The sequence below is a fragment of the Mobula hypostoma genome, chromosome 1, assembly GCF_963921235.1.
Source record: "Mobula hypostoma chromosome 1, sMobHyp1.1, whole genome shotgun sequence".
Lineage (NCBI taxonomy): Eukaryota > Metazoa > Chordata > Chondrichthyes > Myliobatiformes > Myliobatidae > Mobula > Mobula hypostoma.
In genome coordinates this window covers 201,385,077-201,402,160 of record NC_086097.1, presented here as the reverse complement: position 1 = coordinate 201,402,160, position 17,084 = coordinate 201,385,077, and the positions used below count along the sequence as shown (strand labels likewise).

Genomic DNA, 17,084 nt, shown 5'->3' with positions numbered 1-17,084 from the left:
CACTTTCAAGGAAAGCTTGTTAATTATACAGTACTGTGCAAAAGTCTTTGGTGCGCGCGCGCACACACACACACATATATCTAGCGTATTTAAGACTTTTGCATAGTACTGTAGTAAGCGATGATAAAGCTGATTCTGATGTTGGTCTCTATTGATGACTGAAAGTGTGAAGGGTGCAAGCAATGGGGGAATCAGGGTTGGGAAAAGGGGGAGGGAACTGGAAGGCATTCGGTGATGATCAGGGCTGGGTATATCTGCACCTGCACCACCCCCCACCCCTGGCACTCCCTGTTAGACATCCCTCCCATGGTGCCCCGCCCTTACCATTCACAACATCCTTTCCTCCCGCCAGATTTATAAACTCGTTCTCTGCTCGTTGACAAACACAGTACTGTGCAAAGGTCTTAGGCACCCTAGCTTTATACATGTACCTCAGACCTTTGCACAGTACTTTATTTCAAAAAGATTTGAGAAGATCGTCAAATGCTGGAATCCAAAACAACACACACAAAACACAGAAGGTACACTCAGCAGGATGGACAGCATTTATTTGGAAAAGAGTAAACAGTTGAGATTTTGGGCCGAGACCCTTCATGAGGACTGAGAGAGAAGGGGCAAGATACCTGAATTAAAAGATCGGGGGAGGGAAAGAGGTTAGCTGCAATGTGATAGGTGAGGCCAGGTGGGTGGGAAAGTTCAAGGGCTGGAGAAGAAAGAATCTGATTGGAGAGGAAAATAGACAATAGGAGAAAGGGGAGGAGGAGGGGAGAAGTACAAGGTCAAGAGTGAGGTATAGAGGAAGGCGGAGAGAGGGAGTTGGAATTTGATCACCAGAAGAAATCTATATTCATACCATCAGGTTGGAGGGCACCAGACAGAATAAAAAGTGTTTCTCCTCCACCCTGAGGGTTGCCTCAACTTGCCATAAGAGGAGACCATGGATCGACATGTCTGAATGGGAATGCGAATTGGAATTAAAATGTTTGGCCACTGGGAAGTCCTGCTTGTGGTAGATTGTTTGATGTAGTCCCCTAATGATGATGGGTCTCACCAACGTAGAGGAGGCTGCACTGGGAGCACTGGGCTCAATAGACAACCCCAGCAGATTCTCAGGTGAAACCTCACCTGAAAGGACTATTTTGGATCTTGAATCAAGCGATCTTGAGGCAAGGGGTGAGGTGTATTGGCAGGTGTAACACTTAGGCCTCTTGCACGGGTAAGAAGATGATTAATGGGGGTAGACGAATGGACAAGGGAATTACAGAGGGAGTGATATCTGCGGAAAGTGGTGGGGGTGGGTGAAGTAAAGCGCTTACTGTGTTTGTCACAGTTGAAATAATTTCCCAAATATCGATGCATGTAACTAATAAATGCCGATAACATTTAGTTTGCAGGAATTGTTAAAACACCAGTAATATAAAATGATTGCTACTTGGTCAACTATTCGTCGAGAAATTGTAGATGCATCCATTCAATTGACGATGCAATGATCAGTTCCTGAATTCCAAGTGACATTTTCTTAGACAATCATCCACTGAAACTGCAAGGCCTTGATACGTACTTGTTTAGTGGAAATAAAAGTTGTATTTAAGAGCATGATCACGAAGTCTGTCAGAAAAAAGGCTTAACTGCATATAAGAAAGTTATTACTTGATAAGGTTAAATATACAACATGTACCTTTTGATTTTGTAAATACTACTTCATCTCCACTGTAATCAAAATACCATTTTCTACTCGAAGTACCTCTTTTATTGTTTTAACTATGATGCATTGAGAGAACAATATTAGAAATACTTCAGAAAGCTTCATTACGTATAATTAAGTTAAAATGAGTTCAACTAAATTAATAGAAATAATCTTATTCTATCTTCAAAATGTGTGCAATTTCCATTTACTGATATGTCTATGTCTGACATGTGAAGTATTGTATTTGTGGGTGTACTTTCAGCTGTTTGAAAAGAACAATTAAAATTTACCTTGGAAAATAGGAGCATTTTGTGCTTACACATTAATTCATTGTTTTAAAATGATATATAAACAACTATGTGATTGTATACTTCAGGTACAAGCACATAGAAATACACATTATAACAACAAAACAGGCTATTTGCCCATAGTTATGGTGAGACCTGCTTTTAGGACAGGAAGTTATCGTAATCATATTCAATTAACTTGTTCTAATATTACTTTCAGAACTATTTCAACTTCTAGCCCATGGACCATAAGATCTATAGACATAGGAGCAGGATTAGGCCATTCAACCCGTCAAGTCTGCTCCACTGTTTGATCATGTCTGATCAATTTCCCTCTTAACCCCATTCTCCTGCCTTCTCCCCATAACCCACTTTCATGCATTAACTTATCAAGATCTATCAACCTCTACTTTAAATATACCCAAAGACCCAAATTCCACAGATTCATCACCCTCAGGCTAAAGAAATTCCTCCTCATCTTCATTCTAAATTGATGTCCCTCTATTCTGAGGCTGTGCTCTCTGGTCATAGACTCCCCCACCATAGGAAACATCCTCTCCACCTCCACTCTATCCAGGCCTTCCAACGTTCGAAAGGTCTTTATTCTCTGCAATAACAAGCCAGTTAGTTTTTACCTCATTTTGCTGAACTTTCACCCACAAGCCAAAGTCAAAGATGAGTTGATAGTCATGTACACAAGTAAATTTCACATGGTTTTCATTTTCATTTTGAGATGATGTATGGTTACAGGCACTTCGAGCCCAATGAGTTTACGCCACCCAATTACACCAATGTGACCAATTACCCTACTGCCATGCACATCTTTAGGATGTGGGAGGAAACCCATGTGACCACAAGAAGAACGTACAAACTCCCCACAGACAGTAGCAGGAACCAAAGCCAGATCACTGGCGCTATAGTAACATTGTGCTAACCACTACGCTACTGTACTGCCCTAAATGTGTGCTTTGGTGCAATAGAAAACTGAATTTCATAATAAAACATTGGCAGCATTGTAGGTGCATAGCGTCAGATAAGTAGCATTCACAAGAACATCATAAATTCAACAAAAATTACAGTGATTACAGATAATTGGGACACATCAAACCAAAATCATTTTGGCTCAATTAAGCGGCTATCCCAATTATCTGAATTTTCTTGGAAATAGTTAAAAGTTTCAAAGTTCAAAGTACATTTATTATCAAAGTACATTCATGTCACCATATACTATGCTGAGATTCATTTTCTTCCTGACATTCACAGTAAATACAAAAAACACAATTGAATCAATGAAAAACCGCACCAAACAGAATGGACCAACAATCAATGTTCAAAGGTCAACAAACTCGGTAAATTAAAAAATGAGAAAAAAATAATAATTAAGCAATAAATAATACTGAGAACATGAGATGAAGAGCCCTTGATTGTAAATCCATAGGTTGTGGGAACAGGTCAGTGATGGGGTAAGTGAAGCTATCCTCTTTGGTTCTAAAGCCTGATAGTTGTAGGGTAATTTTTCCTGAACCTGGTGGTGTGGATCCTAAGGGTCTTATTCCACCTTCCTGAGTGGCTGCAGTGAGAAAAGAGCATGACCTGGATTGGGGAGGGGTTTGGGGGGGGGGGTGTCATTGATGCTGCTTTCTTGTGACAGCGCTCCGTGTCGATGTGCTCAATGGTGAGGAGGGCTTTACCTGTGATGGACTGGGTGTTGTCCACTAGTTTTTGTAGGCTTTTCCATTCAAGGGCATGGATATTTCCATACCAGGCCATGATGCAACCAGTCACTGTACTCTACAGCACACTTCTATGTCTAAGTTTTAGATGCCATGCCGAATCTTTGCAAAGTTCTATGTAAGTAGAGGCACTGCCATGCTTTCTTTGTAATGGTACTTGCATGCTGGATTAAGTGAAAGGTTGTTATGGTACTACTCAGCCAGATTTTCAATCTCCTTCCTAAATGCTAATTCGGCACCTCCTTTAATTCAGCCAATATTAGTGATGTTGTCAGAAAACTTAAATATGGTTTTGGAGTTGTTCTTAGCCTCACAGTCATAAGTAAGTAGAACAGGGAGCTAAGCACACAGGCTTGTGGTGCCCCTGTGCTGATGGTGATTGTGGAGGAGAAAAAGATATATAAAAACAGACTACTGTTTAACTGATCAACAAATTATGTGTTGAAAGGAAATACAGAACAAATTTGAACACTATCAATACAAGTATAGCATTATAAAACTGTATTAGTTCCTAATAGTTATCGATGGAGGAATTCATCCAGTATACACTGCAGTGTTCTTCTGATTGTAAATGAACAAAATTAGCAGAGACTGCTAGTGTAGATAATTGGCTGATTTCATGCAATGCCTTTGATGATTACGTCCTCCAAATCTTCATTTTCATTGTGACATTCAGAATGATTGTTGATAACTTCAAATTCTCTGCAGTTCCTATCTTGCTGAAGTAGTGAAATAATTTCATTTTCACTCCCGGCAGTTTCTGGCATCTTCAAGCCTGAATGCTTGAAACCACAGTGAGTAAAACGGTTCTGAATTGTCTTCCTTCTAATTTCTCGTAAACCACCAGTGCCAAAAAACTCACTGCTTTTTGAACACAAATACTCACAACTGATGCTGTTTAAAAACCATTAACTCTAAGCACGGTGCAGAATCTTAGCCACACAAGTGCACATGACAGATGCTAGTTAGAAACTGTTCAGCAACAGCGTCCTTTCCGACTTAAGCAGCATAGTGTTGCAAATAAGTGGCTGCCCCGATTAACCCCAATGGCCTAATTAACTGTATATGCAATTAAAACAAAACAGAACATGGTCAATTGTAGGGCAAAATGCTCATATTATCGCTAACACTGAGGTACTGATTAGGGCTGTGCCAGTTGGTTCAAGAATGGTTGAAATGACGTAGCTGTTCTTGAACCTGGTGGTGTGGGACTTCAGGCTTCTGTACCTCCTACAGATGATAGCTGTGAAAAGATGACATGACCTGTACGGTAGGACTTTTTGATAATGGATGTTGACTTCTTGAGGTAGCATCTCTGTAGATATGGTGAAGAGGGATGTGCCCGGGGTATAGTGGGCTGAGTTCACTACTCTCTGCAGCTTCGTACATAACTGCACATTAGAACTGTTATACCAGACCATGATGCAACCAGTCAGCATACTTTCAGCAGTACATCTGTAGAAGTTTGTTGGAGTGTTTGATGCCAAGCTGAATACTATTGACCTTAGAAGAAAGTAAAAGCTCCAATGTACCTTTGAGAATTCATCTATGTTCTGGAACCACAACAGGCCATTCAGCCCCTCAAGTCTACTCTGATGGACAGTGGATTACACAATGACCCAACTTTATCTACCTGCCTTGTTCCCATATATCTGCATACTTTGTATTTTTAGATTAGATTTTGTCATATTTTCAAATTAGCTTTATTTGTCGCATGTACATCAAAACATTGAAGCATACAGTGAAATGCATCATTTGTGTCAATGACCAGCACAATGTGGGGATGTACTGAGGGCAGCCCACAAGTATTGACAATCTTCCAACACCAACATAGTATGCCCACAACTCACCAAACCTAACCCTTCTGCCTTTGGAATATGGGAAGAAACCGGAACACCTAGAGGAAACCCACACTATCAGGGGAGAACATACAAACTCCTTACTGAATTGAACCCTGATTGTTAGTCACTGGTACTGAAAAGCATTCCACTAACTTCTACACTATTATGCCGCACAACAAGATTTAACAAAATCTTTGTAATCCTTTCTCTCAGACTGCTAATATATGTAGGAATATATCTTTGCAATGAAATGCTTCCATGATACACTACTTACAGCCTTGTGCCATTCATAAATTGAGATAAATTATTTTCTATCTCCTCATCTAAGTTACTAACAATACAGTCCCACTACAGATCCTTGCAAGTCCAACCATTCAAACCCTGCCAATTTGAGTACCCCCCCACATCACCCATCCACTAACAACCCTTATCAACTAGGCGATTACCAGACCATAATTTACCCATTAACCAGACCGCGACACACCCATTCTCTGTACTCCACCCATTCACCATAATCACCACTCATCCATTCACTTATCCCCATTTACCTTATTCACTAATCAAAATATTATTGATTAATATCAAAATTCAACATAGCATTTGTACCCACCTCTACCAATTCCTTTGGCAGTTTGCTCCACATGCCCATAACCCTCTGTATGGAAAAAGTTGTCTCCTCTCACCTTAAGTATGTCTTTTTTTTTAATACTCTGTGATACTGGAAAAAATCTGTGACTATTTATCATATCTGTGCCCGTCATGGTTTTATATAGCTCTGTAATGTCATTCCCCAGCCTCCTATGTTCCAGGGAAAAAAAGACCCAGGCTGTCTATTCTCTCCTTACAACTTGAGCTCTCCAGACCTGATAACATCCTTGTGAATCATTTCTGCATCATTTCTAACTTCCTGTAGATGGGAGACCAGAATTGAACACAGTACTCCAGGCATGGTCTCACCAATGTCTTCCATAGTTCCAACATTACTTCCCAACTCATGTATTTATTGCCTTGGCCAACGTAGGCAAGCATTACAAATGCTGTCTTCACCACCCTGTCCATGTTTGTTACTACTTTCAGAGAATTGTGTACTTTCATTCCTAGGTCCCTGTTCTGTAGCAATCTCTGGAGCCCTACCATTTACAGTGTAAAACAATGCTGACTATCCTTAATCAGTTCTTGCCTTTCCAAATTCAGGTAGATCCTATCTCTTAGAATCCCCTTCAGTAGCATTCCACCTGATGTATCTGGCCTGTAGTTCTCTGCTTCGTCCTTGTAGCCTTTCTTAAATATAGGCATAACTTTAGCCGTTCAGTTCTCTGGTACCTACCCCTGTATTTGATTAGGCCTTGGGGATTTATCAAGCTTTATGTGCTTCTTCTGTAATGTGAATATGTTGTAAAGCATCACTATTCTCTTCCCTGAATTCCCTAGCTTTCATTGTCTTCTTCCCAGTAAATGCAGATGAGAAATATTAAGTTAAGACCTTGCCTCTCCTATGGCTCCACACCTATATAACCATGCTGATCTTTGAGGGAGCCTGTTCTCTCCCTTGTTATGTTTTTGTTCTTAATATAGCTATCAAATCTCTTAGGATTCTCCTTTACCTTTTTCTGCCAGAGTTGCCTTGTGCCCTGTTTTTGCCCTCCTAATTTCCCACTTCAGTGCACTTCTATATCTCTTAGACTCCTCAAAGGATCCACTTGATTTCAGCTATCTATACCTGACATTTGTCTCAGCAGAGATTCAATATCCTTCATTAACTGGGGTTGCATAAACTTACTATTCTTTTCCTTCACTCTTGCAGAAACATGCTCAGCCTGAACTCTTTGTATCTTACTTTTATAAATCTCCCACTTGGCAAACATTCCTTTATTTTCAAACAGCTTCTCCCAATCAACCTTTGCAAGTTCTTGTCTATTGCTATCAAAAGGAGCCATGCCCCGGTATAGGTGGAACTAGTGGAACAATTCAACTAATAGAATTATGATCTCTGGTCCCAAAGTGCCCTACAACCCCACTAACACTTCTGTCTCTTGCCTTGCCTCATTACCCAAAAAGAGATCAGGTGTTACTCTCTCTCTACTAGGATTTTTTGCATTTTACTTGAGAAAACTTTACTGGACACATAACAAACTCTGCCTCATCTAATAGTAGTCCTGTTCAACATTAGAGAAGTTCAGATTACCAATGATTACAACCCTATTATTTTTGCTTCCTGCCTTTTTGTTTGTCTAAGGAGCCTATTGTACTGTACAATCCAAAGTGACAATGCCCCCTAGAATATCCTCTCTAAGTACTGCCCTGATGTTCCCCTTCATCAGAAATGCAACTACATCTCCTTTGTTACCTCCACCTATATTGTGCTTGTAGCATCTACACTCTTGAGCACTGAGCTGCAAGTCCTGTCCATCCCTTGGTCATGTTGTAGTAGTTATTCTACACCAGACCCGTATAATATCCCTGCCCTGAGTTATTTTGCCTTACTTTTCAGGCTTCTTAAATTAAAATAAATGTGGTTTTGTATATCAAACCTTTTTTGCTCCTGTCACGAACCCTGTGACGGGAATAAAGAACCAGCAGAGATGGAAAACACTTTGGAGTCCAGTATTACTATAAACTAATAATATTTATTAGTAATTATGCAATACAGTAATATAAATATAGAATAATCAACAGGTTAGCAATGATTTTTTATATATATATATATATATATAGAATAAATATGTGTGAAAAACCAAGCTTCTTTAAGTCTAGGGGTAAAAAGTTACAGTTTTACGATGATGAGTAAAGTTCAGTTCAGTTCGTGGCATTTAGTTGAGTAGTGATGGAGAGAGAGAGAGGGAGAGATTTGAGACTTCAGGTGAGCTGACGCCGTCAAAATCCTTTAAAAGTCACCGACTGTGACTTTAACAAAGGGGACTGGTTTTCTGTGGTGGAGCTATTCCCCCAGGCGAGGGTGGACACATGGACAACTCCCCACCAGTCAACCCTTTTCCTCCTTTCTACTGCAAGAGCGACGGATCGATCCACCTGATCAATCCTTCAAATCCCACTTTGCTAATTCAGTGTCCAGAACATGTATCTGAGGTCTGTATCATCTGACCTCCTATTTTATCTTCCCGTGCTGAGCATCAACTGTCATTCAAATAACTCCTCCTTCCTCTCTCTGTGAAGAAAATGCAAGCAGGCAAAAAGTCCTTGAAGAAGTATCAAACACCTACCGAAAATCATAACATCAATTGTCCATTTAATAATGACCCCGGTCACCATAGCAACTTATGAGCTGCTCGGTGCTATCTCCACTTCAGAAATCCAACAGTTAACCAGTTCCTTAAAGTGACAGTCCCACAGTTAGTCTTCGTGTCTCTCTGTCGTTTAGAAACAAGCTGTTGGTGTTAAATAACTCTCTCTCTCTCTCGCTCTCTTTTCAAAAGCACAGTTCTTAGAGGTAATTCAGGGTCCCGTCACACTCCCTACTTGTTCGCTTGGTTGCTTTAACTTCCATATTTGCCTCAGCTCTCTCCTGTGCCACACTACTGTTTTGGGTTCCACATCCCTCCCAGACAATTTAAAGTCTGTGTAGCATTAACAATTCTCCCTGCCAGGGTATTTTTCTCACCTCTCATTCAAGTGTATCCAGTTCCTCTGTATGTGCTTAGACTTCATTGTATTTCACTATACAGTATCATTTACTGTTTTCTTCAAAATGTATTTGTCAATGTAACTGCTGATGTCTGCTTCTAATGTAGAACCTAACCAAACCACAGCTTTATATGAAGAGGCAAGGGAGGTCCTATCAGAGATCATTGGCTTGATGGAGCAACTGGAAGCAGAATGCAAAAAGACAAGTGAGGCTCTGCAAATAGAAAGAGAGCGGGTGACAATGATTGGAAACAGAATTGATCAGCTATCTCTTTGGTGGATGCGAGAGCTTCCTGAAGCTGTACAAAAAGGTATTGGAATACCTAACTAAACAGGAAATGAAATTTGTTTGTGGTTTGTTGGAGCTCTTGTGAATGAATTAAAGTATTTTCTGTGTAATATCAATCAAGGTAAAATTCAATGGAGCAAATCTTCTGTTCTGGTGCTGATTTTAACGCTGGGATATATTGGGATTATACCTAATCCCTGCATAGAATGCAAAACAGTACTGCACAGAGCAAGCCTTTCATCTCGTGACGTTTGCTTCAGCAATAACGCCAGTCTAAACTAATCATATCTGCCTACACGTGGTATATGTCTCTCAGTTCCCTGCATGTTCACGTACCTGTAAATGTGTCTTAAATGTTAATATCATTATTTGCTTCTACCACTTCTCGTGGTGGCATGTTTCCTCTCTGCTGGAAAAAAAACTTGCTTCAAAAATCTCTTTTAAACTTTACCCCTACCACCTTAATGTTATTCCCTCTAGCAAATGACATTTCCTCCCTGGGGAAAAATGCCTTTAACTATCTGCCCAACTATGGCTCTCTTACTTTTATATATTTCTATTCGATGATCCCTTGGCCTCTGATACTCTAGGGAAATAAGCAATTTCTCCTTAAACTAACATTTTCTAATCCAGACAGTATCCTTGTGAACACCTTCTGCACCATCCCTTTCCTGTAATGCAGTGACCACAATGGCACAGTACTCAAAGTGAGGCCTAAACAAAGTTTTCTGCAACTGCAGCATGATTTCCTAACTGAGAAAGGCAAGAATGCTTTCTTTACCACCCAATCCGAGCTGAGGACTTGTACTCTAAGATTCCTCTGTACATCAGAGCTCCTCGGGGCTCTGTTATTCTCTGTTTGCTTTCCTCTTATATTTGACCTTCCAGAGTGCAACACCTCACACCTGTCTCCATTAAATTCCATCTGCAATTTTTTAGCCTATTTTTCCAGCTGGTTCAGATCCCACTGCAAACTTTGATTGTCTTCCTCACTGTCCATTACATCCCCAATCTTGGTGTCATCCACAAATTTGCTGATCCAGTTAACCACTTATTAATCAGATCATTGGTATTGATGACAAACAACGGACCCTGTTGGACACTAGTCACAGGCGTCCAGTGAGAGAGGCAACCACCTATTACCACTCTCTGGGTTCTTCCACAATGCCAATGTCTAATCTAGTTTACTGCCTCATCTTGAATGCCAAATTACTGAACCTTCTTGACCAACTTCCCATGTGGGATCTTGTCAAATGCGTTGCTAAAGTTCATGTAGACAACATCCACTGCCTTGCCTTCATCAACTTTCCTGGTAACTTCCTTGAAAAAAACTCGATAAGATTTGTTATTCACGGCCTACCACACACAAAGTTGTGCTGAGTATCCCTGATCAGTCTCTGTATATCCAAATACTCATATATCTGATTCCTTAGAATAACTTCCAATAGCTTTCACTCTAGTGATGTCAGGCTCTCTGGCCTATAATCTCTTGGTTTATTTCTAGAGCTTTTCTTAAACAGCAAAACACTCTGGTAACTCAGCTGTTGCAAAGGATAATTTAAATATCTCTGCTAGGAACTCTGCAATTTCTGCACTTGCCCCCCACATGATCAAGGGGGACACCTCATCAGGCCTTGGGGATTTGTCCACCCTGATTTGCCTGAAGACAGCAAGCACCTTCTATTCTGTAATCTGTAATCCATGATCTCACTATTGCGTTGCCCTATTTCCATAGACTCTGTGTCTGTCTCCCGAGTAAATACGGTTGCAAAATATCAATTTAAGATTGCCCCCATCTCATTTGGCTCCATGCATAGATTACCATTCTGATTTTACAGAGGATCAATTTTGTCTCTCGCAACAATTTTGCTCTTAACATACAGTGGCATGCAAAAGTTTGGGCACCCTGGTCAACATTTCTATTACTGTGAATAGCTAAGCGAGTAAAAGATGACCTGATTTCCAAAATGCATAAAGTTAAAGATGACACATTTCATTAATATTTTAAGCAAGATTACTTTTTTATTTCCATCTTTTATATTTTCAAAATAACGAAAAAGGAAAAGGACCCGAAATAAAAGTTTGGACACCCTGCATGGTTAGTACTCAGTGACACCCCCTTTGGCAAGTATCACAGCTTGTAAATGCTTTCTGTAGCCAGCTAAGAGTCTTTCAATTCTTGTTTGGGGGATTTTCGCCCATTCTTCCTTACAAAAGGCTTCTAGTTCTGTGAGATTCTTGGGCCGTCTTGCATGCACTGCTCTTTTGAGGTCTATCCACACATTTTCGATGATGTTTAGGTCGGGGGACTGTGAGGGCCGTGGCAGAACCTTCAACTTGTGCCTCTTGAGGTAGTCCATTGTGGATTTTGAGATCATTATCCTGTTGTAGAAGCCATCCTCTTTTCATCTTCAGCTTTTTTACAGACGGTGTGATGTTTGCTTCCAGAATTTGCTGGTATTTAACTGAATTCATTCTTCCCTCTACCAGTGAAATGTTCCCCATGCCACTGGCTGCAACACAAGCCGAAAGCATGATCGATCCACCCCCATGCTTAACAGTTAGAGAGGTGTTCTTTTCATGAAATTCTGCACCCTTTTTTCTCCAAACAGACCTTTGCTCATTGTGGCCAAAAACTTCTATTTTAACTTCATCAATCCACAGGACTTGTTTCCAAAATGCATCAGGCTTGTTTAGATGTTCCTTTGCAAACTTCTGACGCTGAATTTTGTGGTGAGGACGCAGGAAAGGTTTTCTTCGATGACTCTTCCATGAAGGTCATATTTGTTCAGGTGTTGCTGCACAGTAGAACAGTGCACCACCACTCCAGAGTCTGCTAAATCTTCCTGAAGGTCTTTCGCAGTCAAACGGGGGTTTTGATTTGCCTTTCTAGCAATCCTACGAGCAGTTCTCTCGGAAAGTTTTCTTGGTCTTCCAGACCTCAACTTGACCTCCACCATTCCTGTTAACTGCCATTTCTTAATTACATTACGAACTGAGGAAACAGCTACCTGAAAATGCTTTGCTATCTTCTTATAGCCTTCTCCTGCTTTGTGGGCATCATTTATTTTAATTTTCAGAGTGCTAGGCGGCTGCTTAGAGGATCCCATGGCTGCTGATTATTGGGACAAGGTTTGAGGAGTCAGGGTATTTATAAAGCTTTGAAATTTCCCCCGGGATCAATAAAGTATGACTGTGACTATGACTATGAAATTTGCATCAGCTGGCCTTTCCTGACGATGACTGTGAACAAGTCATAGCCCTAACAAGCTAATTAAGGTCTGAGACCTTGGTAAAAGTTATCTGAGAGCTCAAATCCCCTGGGGTGGCCAAACTTTTGCACGGTGCTCCTTTCCTTTTTTTCACTCTAAAGTTGTACAAAACAAAAATAGTACACTAATCTTGCTTAAAATGTTGAAAAGAAAGTTTCATCTTTAACTTTATGACTTGAAGATCAGTTCATCTTCTACTCACTTAACTATTCACAGTAACAGATGTTTTGACCAGGGGTGCCCAAACTTTTTTGCATGCCACTGTATCTGTAGAAGACCTTAGAATTCTCCTTCATTTTGTCTGCTAGAGCAACCTCATGCCTTCTTTTAGCCCTCCTGATTTCTTACTTAAGTGTCCTCTTGCATTTCTGATACTCCTTAAGTACCTACCTGCTATGCACCTCCTTGTTCTCTCAACCAGGGCCTCAATATTGCTGTAAAACCAAGGTTTCCCTAAACCTGTTATCCTTGCCTTTTATTCTGATAGGTACATACAAGCTTTGTACTCTCAGAATTTCGCTTTTGAAGGCCTCCCACTTAACCATCCACCTTTACTAAGATAAAGCCTCTCCCATTTCACACTTGCCAGATCCTTTCTGATATCATCAAAATTGGCCTTTTTCCAAGTTAGAATCTCAACCTGAGGACCAGACCTATCCTTTTCCATAATTATCTTTAAACTAATGGCATTATGGTCACTAGATGCAAAATGTTCTCCTACACAAACCTTCTGTCACTCCCTGTCTCATTCCCAAGTATTGCATACTCTCTCATTAGGACTTCTATGTACTGATTAAGGAAGCTTTTCTGAACACTTTCGATAAACTCTCTCCCATCCAGTCCTTTTACTGTGTGGGAGTCCCAATCAATATGTGGAAAGGTAAAATCGCCTTCTATCACAACCTTATGTTTCCTGCGGACTTCTGGGTGGTCTATAATATAGCCCCATTAACGTGGTCATACTTTCTTATTCCTTAGTTCCATCCACAAGTTCTCCATTCTGTCCTGATTGAGCACTTTTGTGACATTTTCCCTAATTAGTAACATAGAACATAGAATAGTACAGCATAGTACAGGCCCTTCGGCCCACATTGTTGTGCCGACCCTCAAACCCTGCCTCCCATATAGACCTCCACCTTAAATTCCTCCATATACCTATCTAATCGTCTCTTAAATTTCAGTAGTGTATCTGCCTCCTCCACTGACTCAGGCAGGGTATACCACGGACCAACCACTCTCTGAATAAAAAACCTTCCTCTAATATCCCCCTTGAACTTCCCATACCTTAAAGCCATGTCCCCTTGTATTGAGCAGTGATGCCCTGGGGAAAAGGCACTGGTTATCCACTCTATCTATTCCTCTCATTATCTTGTATACCTCTATCATGTCTCCTCTCATCCTCCTTCTCTCCAAAGAGTAAAGACCTAGCTCTCTTAATCTCTGATCATAATCCATACTCTCTAAACCAGGCAGCATCCTGGTAAATCTCCTCTGTACCCTTTCCAATGCTTCCACATCCTATAGTGAGGCGACCAGAACTAGACACAGTACTCCAAGTGTGGCCTAACCAGAGTTTTATAGAGCTGCACACATCAAAGGTTGCTGGTGAACGCATCATTACCTTGCGACTCTTAAACTCTTAAACTCTACCCTTTGACTTATGAAAGCTAACACCCCATAAGCTTTCTTAACTCCCCTATCTGCCTGTGAGGCAACTTTCAGGGATCTGTGGACATGTACCCGCAGATCCCTCTGCTCCTCCACACTACCAAGTATCCTGCCATTTACTTTGTACTCTGCCTTGGAGTTTGTCCTTCCAAAGTGTACCATCTCACACTTCTCCGGGTTGAACTCCATCTGCCACTTTTCAGCCCACTTCTGCATCCTATCAATATCTCTCTGCAATCTTTGACAATCCTCTACACTACCTACAACACCACCAACCTTTGTGTTATCTGCAAACTTGCCAACCCACCCTTCTACCCCCACATCAAAGTTGCTGGTGAACGCAGCAGACCAGGCAGCATCTCTAGGAAGAGGTACAGTCAACGTTTCAGGCTGAGACCCTTCGTCAGACTGACGAAGGGTCTCGGCCTGAAACGTTGACTGTACCTCTTCCTAGAGATGCTGCCTGGTCTGCTGCGTTCACCAGCAACTTTGATGTGTGTTGCTTGAATTTCCAGCATCTGCAGAATTCCTTGTGTTTACTTCTACGCCCACGTCCAGGTCATTAATAACACCACCCCTCCCCCTTTAATCCCTCCTGCTCTATCACATGTAAGACAACGGAACACCAGAGTATCGAGCTGCCAGTCCTGTCCCCCATTGCAACCAAATCTTACTAATGGCTACAATATCACAATTCTATGTATTGATCCATGCCATGAACTCACATGCCTTTCCTACAATACTTCTTGCATTGAAATATACGCAACTCAGAACACCATGCTCAACCTTTTGATTCCTGACTTTGTCTGAGGTTTGAACAAAATCCATCTCCACAATCATTCCACCATCTGTTTTGGCAATTTGATTCCCAGAGTGTGCCCCTCTCTCCCCTCACTCTCGTGATATTAGCCCCCCTGCAGCTTAGGTGCAAACTGTCTCTTCTGTACGGAAACATAGAAATCTACAGCACTTTACAGGCCCTTCAGCCCAGAATGTTGTGCTGACCATATAACCTACTGAAGAAACTGCCTAGAGCTTCCCTACCGCATAGCCCTCTGTTTTTCTAAGCTCCATGTACCTATCTACGAGTCTTTTAATAGACCCTATTTTATCCGCCTCTACCACCTTCACTGGCGGTGCGTTCCATGCACCCACCACTTTCTGTGTGGAAAAACTTACCTCTGAGTTTGCTCAGCCTATTCTCATAAGGCATGCTGTCCAATCCAGGCAACATCCTTGTAAATCTCCTCTGCACTCTCTCTATAGTATCCACATCCAGAACTGAGGTGACCAGAACTTCAAATGGGGTCTAACTAAGATCTTATCTAGCTGTAACATTTTCTCACAGCTCTTGAACTCAAACCCACAGTTGATGAAGGCCGGCACACCATACACCTTCTTAACAACACTGTCAACTTACGCAGCAGCTTTGAGTGTCCCATGGACACAGGCCCCAAGATCTAGCTGATGCTCCACACTGCCAAAATCTGTCTTCAAAAATCCTAGATTCCCTGAATGAGAGCCCAATGATCCAAAAATCTGAAGCCCGCCCCCACAACACTAATTCCTTAGCCTTGTATTAAACAGTATGATCTTCGTATTTCTGCATCACTAGCACGTGGCATGGGTAGCAATCCTGACATCACGGTCCTGGAGGTCCTGTCTTTTAACTTAGCACCTAACTCCCAGAACTCACTTTGCAGAACCTTGTCCCTCTTCTAGCCTGTGTCATTGGTACCTATATGCACCATGACCCCTAGCTGCTCACCCTCCAACTTTAGAATGCTAAGAACACGATGTGAGATGTTCCAAACACTGGCACCCAGGAGGCAACATACTGTCTGGTAATCTTGTTCTCGTCCACAGAACCTCCTTTCTGTTACCGTCACTAACGAATCCCCTATCACGACAACTTGCCTCTTCTCCCCCACTTGCCTTCTGAGCCACAGAGTCAGACTCAATGCCAGAGACCTGACTGCTCTGACTTTCCTCTGCTAGGTCATCCCCACCCAACAGTATCCAAAGTGGTATAGCTGTTGTTGAGGGGGATGGCCACAGGGGTACTCTACACTGGCTGTCTAACCCCCATCACCCTGCTGACTTTCACCCAGATCCTTGTATAAGTATCTCTCTGTATGTCCTGCCCCTCAGACATTGAAGATGGTGCTGTGTACGGCGGCCCTGTTACGAGCTCTGTTCCAAATCTACAGTATACTACTAATTTCTACAATTTTCTTAGTGTCTTCGGTTCCAGTAGCTGATAGTCACATCAGATACGATAGACTGACCCTTCTGAACATCAGAAAGACAGCATTTACCCACTATTTGCCGCCTTTCCTACACTGGGACACCTGCTTACGTGATCCAGGAGAGACTCACCTCTTACACTGCCACTAACTCGGAAGAAGGGCTGGATGCGAGGGAGGAGGGCTGGCGTCTTGGTGAGGTTGAGATGGCGTACAAATCGGCTGCCATTCCCTGGCATACTCCTGGCTAACGTTCAGTGCCTGAACAACAAACTGTGCGAACTGAGAGCCAGATTCTCTACCAGTGGGAAACAAAGGAATGCAATGTTTTGTGCTTTGTGGAGACCTGGCTGATGGAGGAGATATCAGACCGTGCTATCGAGCCCTCTGGGTTCTTCCTGTTCCGGGCAGACAGGTCA

The 17,084-nt window shown here is 41.8% G+C and overlaps 1 protein-coding gene across 1 annotated transcript in view; it reads left to right on the top strand.

Moving 5' to 3' along the window:
* Window positions 1-17,084, top strand: part of LOC134342938 (coiled-coil domain-containing protein 178) — a 361,847-nt gene that overhangs the window by 30,110 nt on the left and 314,653 nt on the right. Inside the window, exon 6 of the mRNA XM_063041651.1 lies at window positions 9,298-9,501. Coding sequence (XP_062897721.1) covers window positions 9,298-9,501 — 204 coding nt within the window. The remainder of the gene's footprint in view (window positions 1-9,297; window positions 9,502-17,084) is intronic.